Consider the following 22,714-nt stretch of genomic DNA (forward strand, 5'->3'; position numbering starts at 1 on the left):
TTTTTTTCAAAGTTCTTCAAAAAAATTAATTCCAGCGAATTGTTATATATTTTTAATATTTTAATGCAACAACCAACAATTGCCGCAAATAAAATGCAATGAACAAAAATGACTACAGGATGAATAACATAATAAATGACTACAACACATTTGATCAAACGAAATAATGAACTGATGGATGAACTGTTTAAAAACAACTTTATTCAGTTTTAGAAAATAAAAGACTCAGAACTGATGTGGTACAGCTCCTAGACTTCCTAAAATCCACAAAGAAGATTACCCTCTGCGTCCAAATTGCTCTTCAGTCAATTCTCTATCGATTAAACTCTGTAGAAATATCGTCAACATTTTGAAAAATCTTAACAGCAATTCTAGTTACAAACGTGGCTCAATAAGAAAAGCTGCTCAACTTCAAAGAAACAAGAAAAAAGCAACTTTATGCTGGAGTCTTATAGTGTTAAAAAATTGAATATGCAACAGTTGGTTTCGTTTATTTTTAATTTTTTTACCAAAATCCTTATATTGGGAAAACCCGCGAAACAAGAATGGAATTTCGGGGGTTTGAATCTAAAAATAGTAGGACAATACATTTTATATCACAAAATTATACAATTTGATACCCATTCACGTCGAAAATTAGCATTTATTTTGCAACTAAATTTCAAAAAATTATTTCAAATTATTGTAATTTTTATTCAAAACAATACACACACATACACAAAATGTGTATATGTTTTGACCGAATAGGGGCACCAAAAGAAAAAAATGTATCTAGGGGGTTGCTTTGTTCTACCTTCTGTAATTATGCCATGGATACAACGTCATAGACTTTATAGCTTATAAGGACAAACTACAGCATGTTACCATCAGAAAAATGGAAAGAATGGTTTCCTTTGATGCTGTTTCCCTGTATCCTAGTATTCCTGTAGATTTAGGCATACGTTTAATAGAAGAAACATGGGACGAAATAAAAGAACACACAAATATGACAAATAGCTTATTTTTCAGTATTCTTACTTTCTGCATTAAGGACAACAGCTATTTCAATTATGACGACAAAGTGTACAAAGAAAGAAAGGACTGCCAATGGGTTCGTAGCAGATTTGGTTATGGAGAAACTTCTTGACACGTGTTTGGAAAAATTTACAACAAAACTGACGATTGTGACGAAGTATGTCGACGATCTTCTTGTTATTTCTGAAACAAGTGCAAGACGCTGACAACGTTAAGAAGCTTTAATGACAATATCAAATTTACGATGGAAGAAGAATTACATGGAAGCATTCCCTATTCGGACACAATCGTTGGTAGGAAGAGTGAGAAAATAGAATTTGATTGGTACCAAAAACCGACAGCTTCCGGTAGAAACATAAATTTCTATACAAAGCATCTGAAACAAATAAAAATTAACACTGCCAAAAATTTTGGTCGCAGAGTATTAAATATAATTGACGAAAAATTCCAAAGCTAAAACAAGAACAACAACTTCATTGAAAATAGACGCACAAGACCAAAGCAGAAAAATGAGGGTTGAACATACAAGTCGATGATTTACATATTACACATATCGGAAAAGTTCCTAAAACCAAACATACGACAAGCGCAAAAAACGAAAAACACTCCAAAAATGTTCAGCGACACTAAAAAACAAAATAAACATCGAAGATAAACACAACTTTATAGAGTGCGAGGGAAACAACAATGAGATATATGGAAAAATGAACGTTGGTACAACAAACAATTAAAAAATACAGCAAAGTTCGACCGGACCGTACTTTTAATATCCTCCAACATTTGGAGGGAACTTAAGAAATATCAAAAAAATTCCGAAAACTACCTAACTATACGAAGATGTGGCTTAGAAATTTTTGTCATAGGCTATAGTCCCATTACGAATTTCAAATATGGATCTGAATACAAAAATTTCTGTCCTAGGCGGTAGCACACATTACGAACTTCAAATACAAAATTTGAAATAAGTCCGTTAAATAATGAAAAAAATCGTAAGCAGGTCCACGTCCTTGTATTGTCCAATATAACAGTTTTCATTTAAGTTTCCGGAAGTTATTTAAATTTTTCAAGTTCCTTCAAATGTTGGAGGATATTAAAAGTTCTGCCCGGCCGAACTTAGCTGTTTTTGTACTTGTTAATAAACTAATTTTTTAATTTAATTTACTGTGTTGTATCAATAATTTCCACTTTTTCTTTTAATGTCAAACACTTTCGTTTTGATGTAATTTTCTGAAGCGGACCAATAAATTGATAAACTAGTAACTAACTATAAATTCTGTATAAATAACGTGAATGCCCCAATTACAATTCTGAAAATCGGAGCCTGGACGACCAAATTCATCGATGCACATAGCTTATGATAACATAAGCCGCCACGATTTCAGGTTTTATGTAAGCCTCCAATTGTACACTATAGATAGAGATTCCAAATAGCACACTGTTTGAGCATGTTGAGAAAACTACCTTTCGCCCAAGTTTGAAACGTTGGATAATCAACTATATGTATCGTATATCTATATGTATCGTACGCGAGGAAAATAAAAATTTCCATCACTAAGCCAAAAGCCACATTTTTTACCACATTGTCGGCAAAGATGAGAACAGATTTAAATATGCAGGTCAAGGGAAATTTAGTTGCAATCGCGAAAAAGTCTATGTTAACCCCTTACAATGCGACGGTCTACGAATGCAAGTGCTACGCAGTGGAAGGATATCCAAACCTGTCAGAATGCTGGCCTGAGAGCTGTGACAAGGTCACCTCCTGGCACCAATGGACCATCTAGGTTCTTCCCATACGTCAGCATAACAACATGCTATCATCGCAATAACTGCTTGGATGCCCCACCCTAACGTGTCAGGAAGGACATACACGATCTAGAGTCCACTGCTGCAAGAGAGAGCCTCTTGATCAAAAGGTCTATTTGGCAGGTCTGAGTAGCGTTCAAAGAAATGCACTAAACATTCGCTAATATCGGCAGTTGTCTCAATTCTTATTGGGCACTAATTGATGAAGATGTGAAAAAGTCTGCCGAGTTACCATCTCTGATTTTTGTTTACTTAATGTTCTTATGAATATACTTTTTGACAATGCGGTGTTTTCAATGTTGAAACTGTGAAAAACTGTAAACATATTGTTTGAGTAAAAATTAATTGTGCCACGACTAGAACCATTCGTATTCAAACGTATTCGTTTTAAATTTGGAAGCTCACGTCCACTGCCGAAAAACTTTGATATGTCAGTGTTTTCGTAACCATTATTTTATTAAGTTATTGATTTATTGCTAAGATTAAGAAGCAGCCGGAATTCGAAGTCATTGTTCGATCTTACTTTGTTGAAGCAGGAATTTAGTTCGGGACTTAATTCGATACAACGCGGGATAAATATCTGTCTTTCGGCAATAGCAATTTTCGATGTGAGGGGATCTGCTCGTGGTATTTACTCACGCTTTATGGGAGCAAAATGTGAAAACTAAAGCGTCTCGTTCAGTTTGGAAAGAATTAGATGCATTATTGAAAGAGAGAATTGATACTCTTCTGTGTTTGTAAATTTGAACCGCAATCAAGTGTCCTCTCGAGTATCTCACTGTCTGAAATATAATGACTCCTCCTAACGTTTGTCTCATAATTCTAGCTGCGTTCCTTTCTCGGAGAAGCATCATAGATTACGTGCTTGTTCTCGATTCGTAAATTGTACACTGGTGGAAAGATTTAAATTGGGGAAAAGGCATAGTTTATGTAAGGGACACTAATTCAAAAATGGTAGCAGTTATTATTGTCGAAAGTTCAATCAGAGACATCGCACTCTTTTGCGTAGAGATAGCTCTATCGTGAGCAATTCGAGTCAAATGATGACTACTTAAAATTCGATTATTTTATTTAAAAGCTTATATCCGTTAAATTCTGTCTACTCCTAATTACTATACCCTGTTGTAGTACGAGAGACAGATTTCATATACTCACATATGATTGATTTGTCATGCAGCAATCATTCAGTTGCTTGATATCACCTGTGCTTTATTGTAAACTCTAGTACACGTCGTTGTTCTAATTTAAAGATAATTTTGTTTCCATACCTTAACCTGATATTTGAAAATGATCCGTATCCCAGCTGCGATAAAACATCACATGTGTAGAATTCAGTGATCTTGTGCGCTGTCGCATACGATAATGTGTAAGATAATAAAGATCCTGACCCACACACACAGTATCGATGCGTGCAGTGGATATCCAAGACGACTTGAGTGAAGAGACAGGCAGTAATGTTCCCTATTAAATCTAACAGTAGATATGAATAATTGTGTGGCTGCGATTAGGTTAAGTTAGAATAGTTTTTGTAGCATTTAAGAAAAGTATATTTAAATAAAAATTAGAATTGAATCAACAGCCAAACCATAAGGTCGTGCGTCTCTTTTCAATTTACATTTGGTCAATCGAGCCTTCACTTTTTTATAAAGTGAAAAGAGCTAGCGACCACAAAAAAGAAAATTGCAGGAGTTTTCTCCCACCAGTGGTATGAGACTCTCTACAAGTGTATGTAGCTATTCTTCAGAAAAATAGGAGCATTTCTACAAAAAACAAAGTCCACTGAGGCATTTTAATAAAAAAGCCATAGGGGCAAACAAACAAAAACAACAGGGGCAAAAGCAAAAAAATATACACAAAAAACTAAAAGGGGACAAGTAAAAAATAAAACAAACTGAAAAGAGGACATCAAATTGTCCAATGCTAAAATTCAAAAGGAATTCGGAATAATGGATAAAGAAGCAAGTTTTTTAGTTTTGACAGATTATTTCTGCACAACATTGGCATCGGTAAGCCAATTTAAAAATATTCACAGTGTGAATCGCTACAAAATTCTGATAGAAAACGCCTATTACGTTCAAAAGCTAAAAAGTTTTAAGAAGGACATTCCCCAGAGAATCCAGGAATGTTCTGTAGCAGTAGATAAATCCCTCGAGTTAGGGAGTAAACTGTTGGCCACGAGAACACGAGGCCGTAAGTGGGTTGGAAATCCTGCTGAAATTGAGGAGAGTTTAAAACCACCAGATGGCTGGAGCCTCGAATGTGAGTTCTATTTCCTTAGTCCGGAGGAAGTAGCAATGGAGGCTGAGGATTGTGCGAAGATTGTATTTCCCAACTTTGGCCCGACAACAAAGCATAGGCCCTCACAGACAACAAGCTGTGGAAAAGAGGCAAAGGGTGATATAAAATGCCCTTTGGATGACAACAGAGAAGATGAAAGGTATAATCGTGACCGGGAGACTCTCGAGATGGCCCGAAGATATTGGCTGTTTTATTCACATGATTACGAATGTGACTGGTGCGTTTATGTGGCCGCTCAAGATTTTGAGGAAATGTACATGTTCCCGCCGGCAAATCCTCACTTGGAGGAAAAGGGGAAAATATGGGCAACAACGATAAAGCTAAGGAAGAGGAAAGCCGTAGCATGACATCCCAATTGACCAAATCAACTACTAGAATAAACCTATTAGAAAATGACCTGAAAGAAGCGAATGATACCAAAATGAGGCTTCAAGATTTGTTGCAGTCCTTGGTCGATAAATTTGACAATGTACTACTGACCATTAGAGAAGAGTCTGACAAGCAACGACATGACCTGAAAAAGCAACTACAAGATCTGGAACAGCAAAATAGAAAATTGGAAGTCAAGGTGGCAAAACTCGAAGCATCACATGACAAAGAAAGTAAGCCAGCGTATATCGATGCATCGCTGCAAGAATTCGAAAACATTTTTGGAGTGGATCCCAATTGCCACAAACCATCTAAGAGAGATGTGATAATTCAGAAGGATCAGAAAACTTCGGAGAAGATAAGCGAGGCAAAGTGAAAAAAGGATTATTACACAGCGAAACCAACTTCGGTTCCACAGCAAGGTAACAATGACAAACCCCGGGAATCCTCATTGAAAAACCGCGTGTAAAATACATCATCAACGAGCTAAACTCGGATGCCCTAAAAAAGTGCACTTTGAATTATAGCAGCCAGCAACTACTAAATTATACTTCAACAAGGAATTCTATGACTTGGAAGATGAAACCGGCTGATAAAGGTGACGGTAGCGTTGGAAGAAGCTGGATAGAGAAGTCTTTCCTGTAAGCACTTGCATCCAAATAATATATTATAATTATTAGTTAAAGTTTTATTTTTAAGTTTAAATATCTGTATATTTTTATATAATCTTCTTCATGATCCATTTTAAATACTAATTCAGTCCAATAAAATATACGCATTTACGCCGCCCGGGAGAATGTACAAAATACTTTGTACATACTTTTGAGTGTGGGTGAGGCGCTGGGAAAATCTAATAAATAAAAATAAATATTTGAAAATGATCAGTCCCCAGCGATAAAACATCACATATGTAGAATTCAGTGATCTTGTGAGCTGTCGCATACGATAATGTGTAAGATAATAAAGGTCATGACCCACACTCACAGTATCGATGCGTACAGTGGATAGCCAAGACCACTTGAATGAAGAGACAGACAGCCATGTAATGTTCCCTATTAAATCTAAAAATAGATATGAATAATTGTGTGGCTGCGATTAGGTTAAGTTAGAATAGTTTTTGTAGCACTTAAGAAAAGTATCTTTAAATAAAAATTCGAATTGAATCAACAGCCAAACCATTCGGTTGTCTTTCTCTTCCCACTTAAACATTTGGTCGCTCGAGCCGGATCGAGAATTAATTCTACAGCGAAACCATTCGTCTCGTTTAAACAGCTGGCTTTTTGTTTGTATCACATCTAATCGTCGGCCTTCGCCGACACTTATTCCCCGAGGTTTTATTGTGCAAACTTAACATCTATGATTGCACAGAGATAACTTCTTGATTCCACCATGCTCCCAGCCTGCAACGTTGTTCAACTTCTCCAGGTGTCTCCTTTTTTTCTTTCTTTTTCTCGCTCTACAAATTCCCTTTGTCGCTGTAGATCTTTTCAAAATCAACACACCGGTACCAATGAAGTGGGAACAACTCATCCAAAACCTATATTTTCAAATTTAATTGATACCAGTACCCGCGTGAAAACTTGTCGATGTCTTGTTTTAATATCTTGTGGGTAATTCTTTCGGGCAGTATTTAAAAGATTCCATTTATATCACACTGCATTTTTGTATATAAATTGAATATCTATTAATTGTGTTTATATTGTCCTGCAAGCGTTGATATGGCCTCTAAATATTAAATTTTATTTATGTGTAAATTTTGGTAAATATGTTCCCTTCTCTAGGACTGGATTCTTGTTCTTCGGAATCATGAAATGAAATATATTATGTTATAATTTTTTTCATATGACATTATATATTTATTTCACATGTCCCTAGAACGAGAATTGAGCCCCTGGTTACCTACATCTTTTCATTCTAATATTATTATTTTATCATGTAAATATCCATAAGTATTATTATTCCTGGGTTCGGCAATAAACACAAGAGATCCGAGGTAGCTTGCTATGAAATTGAACTTTACTAACATTGTAACGACAGGATTTCTCCCCCTGGGCCAGTATAGATCGTCGACAGATATTTTATTTATTGAGAAAGAAAAAGACAGTGGTTTACTTTTTTATATTATATTTTTATTTGAAGTGGAACTTGAACTATATATAAACTATAGATTTAAACATCTATCCTACTCGTCTTCGGGTCGGGATTGGGGGTTCTTCCACTCGAGACCTAGATAAGTACTCAAGGAACGGGACAAGGATACAGGAACAGGGTGTTCAGGATTCAAGATGGATTCTATGCGAGAGACCTGGATAAGTACTCAAGCAGGCTACAGGATATTCAGGGATACGGCTGCAAGAGATCTTTCGCTACAAGGATCGAAGCTGGTGTTGTCACGTTTACGGTCTGGCACTGACTGTCCCTATTCTGCCATCGACTGCCCTTTTATACCCGGCCCCACCACGTGATCGCAGTGGAGTAACGGGAACTTGTTTACAAAATTTAGTTATCACAACAACATCACATATGCTCATCACCGCCAATCATGGTGATGAGTGATGCTGTCTGTTGTTGTGATAATTGGCTGGAAAATTTCTCATAGCGTTTTGTGTAGGCAAAAATTACGAAGGATTTTTGCCGTCACACTTTCTCCTTTCCTGGGTGGGGTTCTTTAATTTCTAGGTATGACAACTACGTGACCCTTGCGTCCTACCAATATTCGGAGTTTACAGCTTTCGACGGTAACTACTCGCTTATATTACTCTCCGCGGGGAGTCTTATTTCGCAAAGGAAGTTAACGTCATACTCCAATCTCGCAGGTATAGCCGCAACACTTCTTAGTTCTTCGGGGGGTCTGGAGGTTTCCTCTTTAAAAGTTTTCATAAGTACTGTGATACTACCTGGAGTCTTCGTAGCTGCGTTGCGATGGAAGGCAACGGATGGGTTCCTCATTGAAGTAATTGAGTAATTGTTTGGCTTCGTTCTCTGGACTGACTTCGGCGAGATCGCGGGTCGCGGATTTTTGGATGGTGCGTTAAGGACTTGTTTCCTAAGCTTCGGAGCTGTGCGATATTTGTCGTTCGCCGAAATGCATGTTGTCTTTGGTACTGGTTCCGCTTTTGGAACCCTTTGTGCCGTTTTTTCTGTCATGTTGTTGCCTTGGAATCTCTGACTGTAAAGCACCGGGCTTATGTTGCTAGTCGATGTCACCGCGAGATGCAGATTTTTCGCTGAGTGTGTACCTGCACGTTGATTTGCTTTAAGAGTATATCACAGCTCCGCCCGGATCCAAGAATCCAAGAATTATGTCTTCACTGGCATCTGACATCACAAAGAATCCAATTTTTTGTCGGCTCTTACCAAAGCATACCTCTGTAGTCATTATTTACTGTATTTCTCGCTGGGACCCGTCTGCTAGCCTGATTGTGGTTCCTGACACGCTCTTCAATGTATTGAGATCAATTATCTGCGCCATTTTCTCGCTTTCAGAACTTCTGGTTGCTCCGGTGTCGACAGTGGCCGAATACAAGTCATTCTTTATTAAAATCTTGGCAATTAGACGTGAGTCCGCGAAATAAAGGGCTGTGCTTCGGTTGTAGGGGGAACCGTCATTGAACCCACATTCCCTAGGTCCATGCAGGCTCGACGCTCGTTTCCCAAACGTTTTCGGCAACACTCTATTGTCCTAACCACTTTCCGTAATCTGTTGATTACGTCAACTGGCTGCGACGTGTCCCTCTTGACCACATCGATGGCAGACAGTGGCGGGGTTGTAAGCTCTTTCTGGGTCCTTTCTTAGTTTTACATGCTCGATGTGTCTGTGGTGGTCTCTGGCAGTACTTGGTATGGATGGTATATCTTCGAGATCTTCCGCCATCTTCAGGAGGCCCGCCAAATCGGAAAAATACTTCCGCCTGATGTACCACATATACTCAGGTAGGGCATTCTATTAAATTCGCTCCACTCTCTGTTCCTCCGTGTAATCGGTATGCCTCATCAAGTCTTGCATGGACGACATGTAGTCCTTAAATAACGCCCGAGGCTTCTGCTTCCTTTGGCGTATGTCGTCTTCTAAGTTTTCCATGAATTGCGGAGGGAGGAAGAACTTTAAAAGATCTTTTCGGAATGCCTCCCAAGATTGCCATGGCTTGCGATTATTGCGGAACCACATTAATGCCCATCCGTGGAGAACCTCAGGCATCATTTTTACGAACATCTCGGCATGTTCTTCCAGTCACTCCACGAATTCAAACGACTTACTCTCCCCAGCAAAACTTATACCCAACACTTATGGTGAAACATTCGATCCAACATCAGAATATTATTTTTATATATTTATATTTTTCTTTAACCATCAGACTTGATCACTTCTGCTGCTGTAACCTGGAGATTGTGGCATTAAATTCTCGCTGTCTAGGTGACCGTAGTTTAATGCACGGTACGATGAGTTGGAAAATTTTGCAAGCAAAGAGGCCTACCTGTTTGGATTGTAATGTCAGAATTACTATCAACAAATGCAGAAAGTTGTTTATCAAATAAACAAAATAACTTGTTACATTTATTATTATTAGAAAATTAAATGAAAGGTGTACAAGTCTTTTCAAAATTATGTTCTTTATTTCACTGTAGACTTATTTCGCTAAAACTGTAATTTTTGTCCCTTCATACGTTGTAATACGCATTTTGATTGCAACTGGATTTTAATATTTTCTTAACGTATTTAATATGATTGAAAAGAACACAAACATGCGCAAATTTAAACCAGGCAAATAAAAAAATAATAAAATCGATTGTATTCAGCGTCCAAACTTAATTTAATTCCACATAAAGTATATATATTTATGATCAGCATACAATTCTAAGTCGCTGTGTCAGTCTGTTTGCCTGTTGTAATCATGATACAGTCCACATTATTTAACAAAGAGCTTGGAAATTTTGTGTGTATAGGATGGTTGGTATTGAAAATGAGATATATCGGTATCTCCCGATATTCAGTATTTTTATGATTTTAGTCACATTCTTCTACAAAATTATTCGAAATTTGCAATTAACAGTTTGTAACGGGTCGACCTTCCTACAGATCATTGTCTATAAAGGTCCACTTTTTCCTATTGCGCCCATATAACAAAACATTCCGATGTTCTGTATTTTAATGGTGTTAGCCCCATTTTTCAACAGCCCCATTTAGAAAACTTTCCAAAATAATTTTAGTTTTATTTAATTCTTTGGTTCCTTTTCTATTGAGTTTTACGATCTCGTCATTTATGTAAAAAATGTTTTTTGTCATGGAAGTCTTTTTTTAAATAAATTCTGGGGAGAATATCCCAGACAAAAAACAAGGGAACCGATGAGGATTGGTGGCTCTTTCCGAAACCTAGGTATTCCTTGCCTTACCCACTGGTAAACATTACCATCTTTCTCCACTAATAAACATTGCTTTTTATGAAAACAACAATAAAGAGATAAAGCCTGGCCATTTTGCAACAACAAAAATGTTTTCTTTTATTTTTGTTCGTAGATGGACAATGTCGTCTCAATACTCACAGGCTATGGTAACTTCTAAAATTTTGCCAAACTTTGACCTGCAGAGAAAATAGAAATATGGTCCCTCCCATGGTATAAGAATACAGGTAGTCGCATCGACACAGCTGCTGGGACAGTGAACTGTCAAACCAATTTTAAAATTGGCATTTTTAAATGAAAAATTATTCAAATTTCGTAACAACCTCCAATTGGCGTCCAATAGGAAAACATATACAAGCAAAATCTAAAAAATTTTGACACATCGACGTTCCCAAGCGTTGATCCATCTACCTGTATTCTTCTACCATGGTCCCTCCTCCCCTGGCACCTCCCCAAAAAGTATACATTTTTATAATCGCGAGTGGGTGAAGATTTTGTTTGGCCATTTTATTACAAAACCATCAGCTTCTTAAAGAGAAATTTTCTTGTGCATCGTTGTCACCAGTAAATTTAGCACATCACAATGATATTCGTGCTGTATTTCGGTTTTCAAATTAGTACTTATGAATCTTTAAGTGCCCATATCTTTCGATGTATTAACTTTTGCTAAAACAAAAAAAAAACTGTATTTTTTGAGAATTTGCCTGCTGGTCGAGCTTATAATTGGGCCACGTTATTCCCTAATCCATTAATACTTGTCCTCCATGTATCATACTATGTGGCAACATCTACATATGCAAAATCTGACTCTACACACAAATAAAATATTGTTTGATAAAGCTTTTACCGTAGTAAAAAGCACTTTTGGAACAGAGCAACAATGGTAGAAGAATACAGGTGGTCGCATTGACACAGCCGTTGGGACAATAAACTGTCAAACTAATTTTGAAATTGAAAATTTTGAATGAAATGTTATGTAAATTCGTAAAAAATTGTTGAAAAAATAATATCATAACAATCTCCGATTGTCGTCGTATAAGAAAAAATATAAAATTCTACTTATTTTTGAAAAACATTTCAAAACTTCTGACATATCAATGTTCCCAAGCGTTGATGCATCTACCTAAATTCTTCTGCCATGAGAGCAACTATAAGGCCGGATATTACATTTTTACGATAGATAAAAACATGATGCTGTAGGATGAATAAATTGTTTTCGTTATTACAAATTTCATTTAAATATGAACTGTCCGATAAGCAACAGGTCAGACTTCCTTCCAATCACCTTTTAACGTAAAATTTACTAAATTAATGTTGCATATTTTATACTGATAAAATGACAATAACAGCAAAATGTATTCAATTAAAAATATATATAACGCAGATAGTGTTTTTATATTAAAGAACTGAATTGAAGATTTAATTCATGAAATTAAATTCAAATTCGATCTGTTTATTTTTAACTAAAATAAAGATGCATTTTTGAAAAAAATGTAGTGACTACTAGTTACATTTAAAAAAAGCTTGTCATATCTCTGAAAAAAAAAAACATTTATTTTAAATGAGCAAAAAGACAAGGTTTCCATCTCTGATTTGTGGACTTACAATGAATTTATAAATATATATTTTGACAATGAGATGGTGTCAAACGAATAATTTTGAAAAAATTGTAAACATATGATTGCGTGACTTTGCCTTAATTTCTCTTCCTTATAGTCCAGTTTGGTTATCTCTTACTTTGGAATAGTAAAAGGACAAAATGCACATTATCAGGTTTTCATTATTATTGTTCTATTATAAAACTGCAAGCATGCAAAAAATTTATCTACGATATCCAATTTACCTTTACAATATGGAAAAGTTGCAAAACGAGTAAAGGTAAATTCATTGTAAGTACACATATCAGAGATGGAAACATTGTCTTTAAACAGTGAAATTTGACAAGGTAAAATACAGAGATGGGAATGTTTAATTGAAATGACTTTATCTTCTTAATTTTACTAAAATTGTCTGAACTTAGTTTTAAGCTCGATTTCCATTAAAAAATACGGAACATTGCATAAGTGTATATTCGGTTGCGAAGTAGTATTTTGTAAATCGTGTAGATTTTATGTTGAATAAATAAAGAAAATCGTATAGCCAATACAAATACATTAGCTGCTCACATCGTAACAGCTGACGGTACGGTAGAAGAATAGAGGTGATACGTCAAACGTTAAACATTGTTATGTAAAAAAACATTAAATAATAACTTAAAAATAATTATATTTGCGATTTGCGAGAACCTAAGACATCCGCCTTTCATAAGAAAATGCTCATGCATGGTAGAAGAATACAGGTAGTGGCATCCACACAGCTGCTGGGACAATGAACTGTCAAACCGATCTTGGAATTGATAATGTTGAATGAAAAATTATTGAAATTTGCAAAATTGTTTAAAAATGCATCCAATATGCGTCGTATAAGAAAACATATAAAAATTTACTTATTTTTGACAAAACATTTTAAAAATTTTGACATATCAATGTTTCCAAATTTTAATGCATATACCTGTATTCTTCTACCATGTACTCCTGTTCATGGTAGAAGAATACAGGTAGATAGACATTGATATGTCAAAAATGTTGTAGATTTATATATGTTTTTCTACACGAAGCCAATCGGAGATTGTTATAATATGCAGTTATTAACAATTTTTATAAATTTGAATAATTTTTCATTAAAAAATGTCAAATGCAAAATTGATTTGAAAGTTCAACAACTGCGTCGATGTGACTTCTACCACGGTACAATAAAAAGGTAAGGTAGAGCTACCAGCTGATTAATTTTTTTTCTAACTTCTTCCAATTTTGTGTATGTATTTATTGTTTTGAAAAATAAAAACAAAATATTTTCAGAATTAATGATTGGAAAAAACTTACTTTGTGGAACGCGCATTAAAGCTATTCGCCAGTTTTGCCATGGATTTGAAAGATCAAACTCTTTAGATCACATTTTTGAAAGAAAATCAAGACATTTAATAATTTTTTGCGCTATTTAACTCATTTTGAAAATTAGGGAAACTATCGAATAAATGAAACAAACATGTTGTATGCAAATTTGACAGAAAGCGGGTATGGCCTCGAGGTGTATTTCTGTAGTTTTGCAAAGCTGTTCACCTCCTTATTGTACTATGACTCCTACCTGCTCATGCTAGTATCTAATACACTAGCTCGTGTAAACTTTGGGTTACTAGAATGGACGTTTTCACAGAATCTATCTTTTTGTTATGTCATATCCGTGTGTGGTAACACTATTATTTATATTCACAGGGTGGCAACTACCTTCAAACAAACGTCAAAAAATACCTTTTTTCTGTCCGCCTTTTTCCGGTCGGTCCTAAAACTGTAAGTTCGTGTTTTTTGAGAATAAAAATTTTCTTGTTTTGAATCGGAGGCTATAGTCAATTAAATGTTTTGAAAATGTGAAAATTTCGTGATACACATGTTAAGTTGTATAATGCGTACAATATTTGTAACAATTAATTCCTAATTATTTGTTTATTTTGATATTTGTCTGATCTAAAATGTATAATTACTGCTACGTAGCTGATATACTGTTTTCAATTTTCCTGCATTTAGTTTCAAGTTTTACAAATTAAACTGTCTTCTTTGAAATGGTTCATCTGTTTCAAAATTTCCCTGTCTTACAGTGTTATCAACATGAGGACTATTAACTCCAATCAGTGCGTTAAGATCCCCAAGAATATCAAGGCGTCCGTCAAGGCCCGCGTTGTTACAATATCGGGCCCAAGAGGTATTCTTAAACGCAGCTTCAAGCACTTGGCCTTGGAAAAATACTTCCGCCTGATGTACCACATATACTCAGGTAGGGCATTCTATTAAATTCGCTCCACTCTCTGTTCCTCCGTGTAATCGGTATGCCTCATCAAGTCTTGCATGGACGACATGTAGTCCTTAAATAACGCCCGAGGCTTCTGCTTCCTTTGGCGTATGTCGTCTTCTAAGTTTTCCATGAATTGCGGAGGGAGGAAGAACTTTAAAAGATCTTTTCGGAATGCCTCCCAAGATTGCCATGGCTTGCGATTATTGCGGAACCACATTAATGCCCATCCGTGGAGAACCTCAGGCATCATTTTTACGAACATCTCGGCATGTTCTTCCAGTCACTCCACGAATTCAAACGACTTACTCTCCCCAGCAAAACTTATACCCAACACTTATGGTGAAACATTCGATCCAACATCAGAATATTATTTTTATATATTTATATTTTTCTTTAACCATCAGACTTGATCACTTCTGCTGCTGTAACCTGGAGATTGTGGCATTAAATTCTCGCTGTCTAGGTGACCGTAGTTTAATGCACGGTACGATGAGTTGGAAAATTTTGCAAGCAAAGAGGCCTACCTGTTTGGATTGTAATGTCAGAATTACTATCAACAAATGCAGAAAGTTGTTTATCAAATAAACAAAATAACTTGTTACATTTATTATTATTAGAAAATTAAATGAAAGGTGTACAAGTCTTTTCAAAATTATGTTCTTTATTTCACTGTAGACTTATTTCGCTAAAACTGTAATTTTTGTCCCTTCATACGTTGTAATACGCATTTTGATTGCAACTGGATTTTAATATTTTCTTAACGTATTTAATATGATTGAAAAGAACACAAACATGCGCAAATTTAAACCAGGCAAATAAAAAAATAATAAAATCGATTGTATTCAGCGTCCAAACTTAATTTAATTCCACATAAAGTATATATATTTATGATCAGCATACAATTCTAAGTCGCTGTGTCAGTCTGTTTGCCTGTTGTAATCATGATACAGTCCACATTATTTAACAAAGAGCTTGGAAATTTTGTGTGTATAGGATGGTTGGTATTGAAAATGAGATATATCGGTATCTCCCGATATTCAGTATTTTTATGATTTTAGTCACATTCTTCTACAAAATTATTCGAAATTTGCAATTAACAGTTTGTAACGGGTCGACCTTCCTACAGATCATTGTCTATAAAGGTCCACTTTTTCCTATTGCGCCCATATAACAAAACATTCCGATGTTCTGTATTTTAATGGTGTTAGCCCCATTTTTCAACAGCCCCATTTAGAAAACTTTCCAAAATAATTTTAGTTTTATTTAATTCTTTGGTTCCTTTTCTATTGAGTTTTACGATCTCGTCATTTATGTAAAAAATGTTTTTTGTCATGGAAGTCTTTTTTTAAATAAATTCTGGGGAGAATATCCCAGACAAAAAACAAGGGAACCGATGAGGATTGGTGGCTCTTTCCGAAACCTAGGTATTCCTTGCCTTACCCACTGGTAAACATTACCATCTTTCTCCACTAATAAACATTGCTTTTTATGAAAACAACAATAAAGAGATAAAGCCTGGCCATTTTGCAACAACAAAAATTTTGTGTATGTATTTATTGTTTTGAAAAATAAAAACAAAATATTTTCAGAATTAATGATTGGAAAAAACTTACTTTGTGGAACGCGCATTAAAGCTATTCGCCAGTTTTGCCATGGATTTGAAAGATCAAACTCTTTAGATCACATTTTTGAAAGAAAATCAAGACATTTAATAATTTTTTGCGCTATTTAACTCATTTTGAAAATTAGGGAAACTATCGAATAAATGAAACAAACATGTTGTATGCAAATTTGACAGAAAGCGGGTATGGCCTCGAGGTGTATTTCTGTAGTTTTGCAAAGCTGTTCACCTCCTTATTGTACTATGACTCCTACCTGCTCATGCTAGTATCTAATACACTAGCTCGTGTAAACTTTGGGTTACTAGAATGGACGTTTTCACAGAATCTATCTTTTTGTTATGTCATATCCGTGTGTGGTAACACTATTATTTATATTCACAGGGTGGCAACTACCTTCAAACAAACGTCAAAAAATACCTTTTTTCTGTCCGCCTTTTTCCGGTCGGTCCTAAAACTGTAAGTTCGTGTTTTTTGAGAATAAAAATTTTCTTGTTTTGAATCGGAGGCTATAGTCAATTAAATGTTTTGAAAATGTGAAAATTTCGTGATACACATGTTAAGTTGTATAATGCGTACAATATTTGTAACAATTAATTCCTAATTATTTGTTTATTTTGATATTTGTCTGATCTAAAATGTATAATTACTGCTACGTAGCTGATATACTGTTTTCAATTTTCCTGCATTTAGTTTCAAGTTTTACAAATTAAACTGTCTTCTTTGAAATGGTTCATCTGTTTCAAAATTTCCCTGTCTTACAGTGTTATCAACATGAGGACTATTAACTCCAATCAGTGCGTTAAGATCCCCAAGAATATCAAGGCGTCCGTCAAGGCCCGCGTTGTTACAATATCGGGCCCAAGAGGTATTCTTAAACGCAGCTTCAAGCACTTGGCCTTGGATATGTACATGGTAAACAAACGTACACTTAAAGTTGAAAAATGGTTTGGAGCTAAAAAAGAATTGGCTGCAGTACGTACTGTTTGCAGTCATATTGAAAACATGATCAAAGGTATGTATAAACAGAATACATTCTTATTAAGCCCCAATAGTAATTAAAAAACATTACAGGTGTGACTGTCGGCTTCCAATATAAGATGCGTGCTGTGTACGCTCATTTCCCCATTAACTGCGTTACATCCGAGGGCAACACTGTCATTGAAATTCGTAATTTCTTGGGAGAAAAATACATCCGCCGTGTACAAATGGCTCCAGGCGTTACTGTCGTCAACTCGACTGCCCAAAAAGACGAACTTATTGTGGAAGGTAATGATATTGAGGCAGTTTCGGGATCTGCAGCCCTCATTCAACAATCCACCACCGTCAAGAACAAGGATATCCGTAAGTTCTTGGACGGTTTGTACGTCTCTGAAAAGACAACAGTTGTCAAGGAGGAAGTTTAAAGAAGCTTCACTTATTTTATTTAAAAAAAAATAAAATAAGCTGTTAAAAACTTTAAAAACCTATGTTATTTACAAATACGAAACGTAAAATATTGGACTTGTTAGGTCTGAAAGATAATATATTTTAAAATATTAAGAGAGTATGGTTACTCGAATATTTTCTCACAATTTAATTCGGATAATTACAGTCCATCTGAAAATATTAGTGAAATTAAATAATATTCTAGTATTGTAGTTGTGTTAGTGATACGGAGCCAACAACGGTATTAATTTAACTAAGTGAAGTAGGTTTTTTTTCAAAAACTATTTTTCCAAAGGCAAATGTGAAAATATGGATGAACAGAATGAAGTGTTCAGCAAAAGCTGCAAAATGATGGATACATATACATCATTGAATTGGGTGTAAATTAAATCCTTTCCCCAAAATACAAAATATATTTGCACGGATCGCACGGACCAATTGATTAAACCCATCACGCTTTAATTTAGTGTACGCCCAGCTGGCGGAAAAATCCGAAATTTGTTTTGAAATCAATACATTCCGAGATATTGGGTTCCAAAGGTACAAAAATACCTATTTTTACTTAGCTGTTTCTAAACCTATAAACGAGAAAAGATACTACCACATGTAGATCTTATCCTGATTACAACAGCGTACATTTTTTGGGAGAAATTTATACTTTCCGAGAAATAGAATTCCAAATATCCACAAGTGCCTTTATTAATTTCGCTGTTTCTAAAGCGATCATTGAAAACAAAATTGAAAATATACGTAGTGTAGGACATTGCCAATGGCAGTAAATCCCAAGACCCGGCCGAAAGTATTAAATAAACTTTGGTCCGCAGAGACTGTAATGGACATACCCAGAGAATAAAATCTTTAGCTCCAGTCAAAGCCCGCTACTTGAAGAAAATCATTAAATTTAAAAAAATGGTTCCCGTTAAATTCTGTTGCTGCAATGAGAATAAAAAGAACTACGTGTGGTATTTCAAAGTTTCTTATTCGTTTATCGGGTGAGAAATAGCAGAGTGAAAAATATGTATTTGGGAACCCATAATCTCGGGATTATGGGAAGCTATGTTCACATCGGCCTGAAGTTTTTTTTTTCACATGTAGATATTTTTAATCTGACTATGGGATGTTATGTTAATGTTATAAAATTTACAACAGCGTCCTTTCAAACATTAGAGAACTGTCAAAAGAATTCGTAGACACGAATATTATGGTAAAATATGTGTCGATATTAAGCTAGAAATACATAAAGCGCTTATCTGGCTGGCTTAAGTCATCGGCTGGCTTCTTCGTAGAGGAACAAAGGAGTTTTAGGTTGACTTAGTTCGATTTTGACCCTAGGCTCCTTTGTTCATTTCCGAAGAACCGCTTTATGTATTCCCAGCTTCAGTCTTTTGATAGATCCAAAATTAAATTTTAATAGTCATGTAATAACAATGGTAAATCAAGCAAATGTTTTGTACAACGATGGGCCAAAGAATTTTCTGATCCATATATAACGAAACATTTATTTACGTCTATTTAAGGCGTAAGCTTTAGTATCTCACCCAACGTATTGCCAAAAGTAAAGAAAAATGGAAATACATCCTTTTTTCTTTGCTAGGTTGCAGTATATTACGTGACTTTATCACATCTTTTCGGGGCTCATTGGAAAGTTGATTCCATAAAATTGTTGAATGCGTGAACGAACTTTGAACGTTGTGGAACGAAGTAAGTAGCAGCCTTCAGACCCAAATGGCAACGGTCATATAGTGGTAGACCTTAATGAATTGAATATAGTTTGGCTCCCTCTTTCCCAAGTTTTGGATATTGACAACTACTTACAAGTCTCCGAATAAAAAGGACTGAATAAGAAAACATCTTTAACCATTTGTCCCATTATTGGATAAGAATCGCATGTAGCTGGATAAGAATCGCATGTATACTTTAAATAAAAACTTGGGAAAGAATGTTTTAAGCATATAATTTTAGTTTGTCCCAACGGGACCAATAAGTCTGTCAAATATCATTCATCGCAACACGTTTTCAGAATTGCTTGGCATCGATGGACTGCAAAAGGAAGCTATTTTAAGATCAAACATGACATTTTATTTAATTTTTTTTGCTTTTTTGGAAGAATGAGGTGGAATAAACCATCTAGACCCGAGTAACCCAAATTATTCTGAGATTCGACATATCATATTGTCAATTACACCTTATTCAGTACACCTTAATTTGGGCTGTTTCAGAACTGCAATCAATTTCTCCAATTAAAAAAAAAATAGCAAGTTGATTTAAGGGGCTATTCGGATTATTATGAAATTTATATCACAGGTAGGTATTTTAATCCTGAATACGGATAAACAAATTTTCCAGAACTGCAAGAATGTTAATCAATTTCGATATAGGTAATCGTAGTAACAATTTTTACATTTTTGCAGTTCTGGAGCTGAGCAGTAGCACCGTTCATCTTTAACAAAGTTATATACATCGAATTCAGCCCTATTTTTTTCGTATTAATGATTATATTATTTTTATTAACACAACGAATCGGTACTACCATGGTACAATAAAATCAAGGTAGAGCTATGATACCATACAATTTTATTTTGTTTATTTTCTTGGCTTAATATGTCAACTTTATTTGTATAAGTGTATGTATTCTTTACAATAATAAAAAAAATTGTTCAGAAAATATCAAAATTCGGATGTTTTCAAAATGTTTATTGCAACGTATGCATCTAAACATCTACAGTTTTTGTAGCGAAATAAACCTTAGAGAAATATACAACATAATTTTGAAAAGAAATTTTGACTTTTCATTCAATTTTTTTGAAAACCGCGAACAAAAACTGTAGATGTAGATGCATACGTTGCAGTAAACATTTTGAAAAACCCGAATTTGTATGTTTTCTGGCAATTTCATCCGATTTTTGAACAAAAATTAAATTTTTACATACCAATGTTAGACCATGCTATATCCTCCAATATCAGAACGTAGACCTCGTGGAAAATGTTAGGCAGATCTGGGTGAAATTTGGGAAATTAAATATATCGTTGGGACAATAATTGAGAACACATATTTTCTAAAACTCTTAATTTTATGCGATCCCAAAATTTGTAATAATAAATAATTGCCTTGTTGCAGAACTTTTTATTACAATAACCGATGTCCCTTTATGATACGAAACATCGATATGATATGAAATCGAATTCGGAAAACATGTAGCTACGATCTGTGGAGCCTTTAAGTACAGACGTAAGTGCCCCTTAGACGATCACATACATTAATTTTGATTTCGTGCTGTCAGACAATGTCGATAACGGACGATGGCGATTTTGGTCGTATGTAATTTACCTTGTCAAATTTCATTGAATAAAAAAGAGGTTTCCATCTCTGATTTCTGTGTATACTATGGATTTATAACTATAAATCTTGACAATGAGATGTTGTGAAATGAACATTTTTGAAAAAAATTTTAAACATCTGATTGCATGATTTTACCTTCTTAATTCTACCGTGGCCGTATACTTAAAAAAGAGAGAGAAAAAAACAGGTACACAAAAATTGAATTCACGATCGAAAATTTATTAAAAAATATTTTAAGAATGAATATTTTCACTAAAGCCTTCAATGCCAGGCTGTGTGTTTAAAATCAGGAACTTAAAGAAACATTAAAGCAAATTATATCTTGCTGACCCAAAGTTACACGCCTCCATAATAGAATCAAAATCAAAAACAAGAATCTCTTGTAATTCGCGGGTCTGAATTTCGGGTCCGACCTAAATGACATAAAGCAGAAACTTGACGAACTGGTTCCGGAAACTGCAAACATGTTTCAAAATGTAAAGCATCTTCCTCTATAAAGGGGAATGTTGATACTGGACTTTTTCTGTTTTCCTTACATATGGAAAAAAACTGGCGAATTAACTCATATTCGGGGCTTACAAGACCAAAACCAAAAAAAGAAAGGTGGTGACGTACGATGCTATAGTGAGATGGAAAAACTGCAACCAACTTCAGACTGCTGTCATTTCTACTGGTAGCCTGTTGTCCTGTTGGAATGTCCAAGGTCTGCGAGCAAAATGTTTGCGTGCCCTTTAATACACCCTCCAGAATATTTTCGCGATAATATTCGGCATTTATTCTGAAGCCACGGTCGATTAATGCGAGCGGAGAGCGACCATCGGATGTATGGCGGCCCACACCAACACCATGGCCGGCGCTTGAGTTCTGGTGGCCAACCGAAGGTACACATTTTCAGCTGACCTCTTTGGCAAGTAATAACATTAATCGGCCGATGTATATATACACACACACACACATATATATATATATATATATATATATATATACATATATATATACATGGTACAATGATATCAAGGTAGGGCTATGATACCATATGATTTCAATTTTTTTATTTTCTTGGCTTAATATGTCATTTTTATTTGTTTATGTATGTGTTTTCTTTTCAACAATAAAAAAATTGTTCAGAAAACATTCAAATTCGGGTGTTTTCAAAATGTTTATTTCAACGTATGCATCGACAAAATCTAGAGTTTTTGTAGCGAAATAATCCTTTAGAGATATATAGAACTTGGTTTTGAAAAGAAGTGTTGACCTTTTATTCAGTTTTCGCGGTTTTCAATTATTTATTCAAAATAAATGCAACAAATTGTTTGATTTTTTTTATTGTTTTGATACTAATTCTGACATTACAAGCCAAACAGGTAGACCTCTATACTTGCAATTTTTTCAAAGTTGGCCTACCTTCTCTTCATTGTACCATGCATGTATATATATATATATATATATATATATAAACTAGAAAAGGTTTTACCATATACAATTTTTGACTGATTTTTAATCACTTTTTTACATTGCTTTGTGCGATGTTTTTATTTTCAATGGCTTTTGCTACCTC

At 35.0% G+C, this 22,714-nt stretch overlaps 1 protein-coding gene and 2 long non-coding RNA genes across 3 annotated transcripts; all 3 read left to right on the forward strand.

The window, feature by feature from the left end:
* The first annotated feature begins 9,297 nt into the window (after positions 1–9,297).
* LOC131806454 (uncharacterized) lies at positions 9,298–10,099 on the forward strand. Its single transcript, XR_009344043.1, has 2 exons — positions 9,298–9,774; positions 9,840–10,099. It is a non-coding gene; the product is annotated as an uncharacterized LOC131806454 (long non-coding RNA).
* Positions 10,100–14,126: 4,027 nt separating this feature from the next.
* LOC131806446 (uncharacterized) lies at positions 14,127–15,433 on the forward strand. Its single transcript, XR_009344041.1, has 3 exons — positions 14,127–14,270; positions 14,576–15,108; positions 15,174–15,433. It is a non-coding gene; the product is annotated as an uncharacterized LOC131806446 (long non-coding RNA).
* Positions 15,434–16,709: 1,276 nt separating this feature from the next.
* LOC101895498 (large ribosomal subunit protein uL6) lies at positions 16,710–17,853 on the forward strand. The gene is made up of 3 exons (XM_005187513.4): positions 16,710–16,847; positions 17,153–17,403; positions 17,463–17,853. Exons 2-3 carry the CDS (start codon positions 17,163–17,165, stop codon positions 17,792–17,794), a joined length of 573 nt encoding a protein of 190 aa, XP_005187570.2. The 5' UTR covers positions 16,710–16,847; positions 17,153–17,162; the 3' UTR covers positions 17,795–17,853.
* The last annotated feature ends 4,861 nt before the right edge of the window (positions 17,854–22,714 follow it).

Source organism: Musca domestica, unplaced genomic scaffold, assembly GCF_030504385.1.
Source record: "Musca domestica strain aabys unplaced genomic scaffold, Musca_domestica.polishedcontigs.V.1.1 11, whole genome shotgun sequence".
NCBI lineage: Eukaryota > Metazoa > Arthropoda > Insecta > Diptera > Muscidae > Musca > Musca domestica.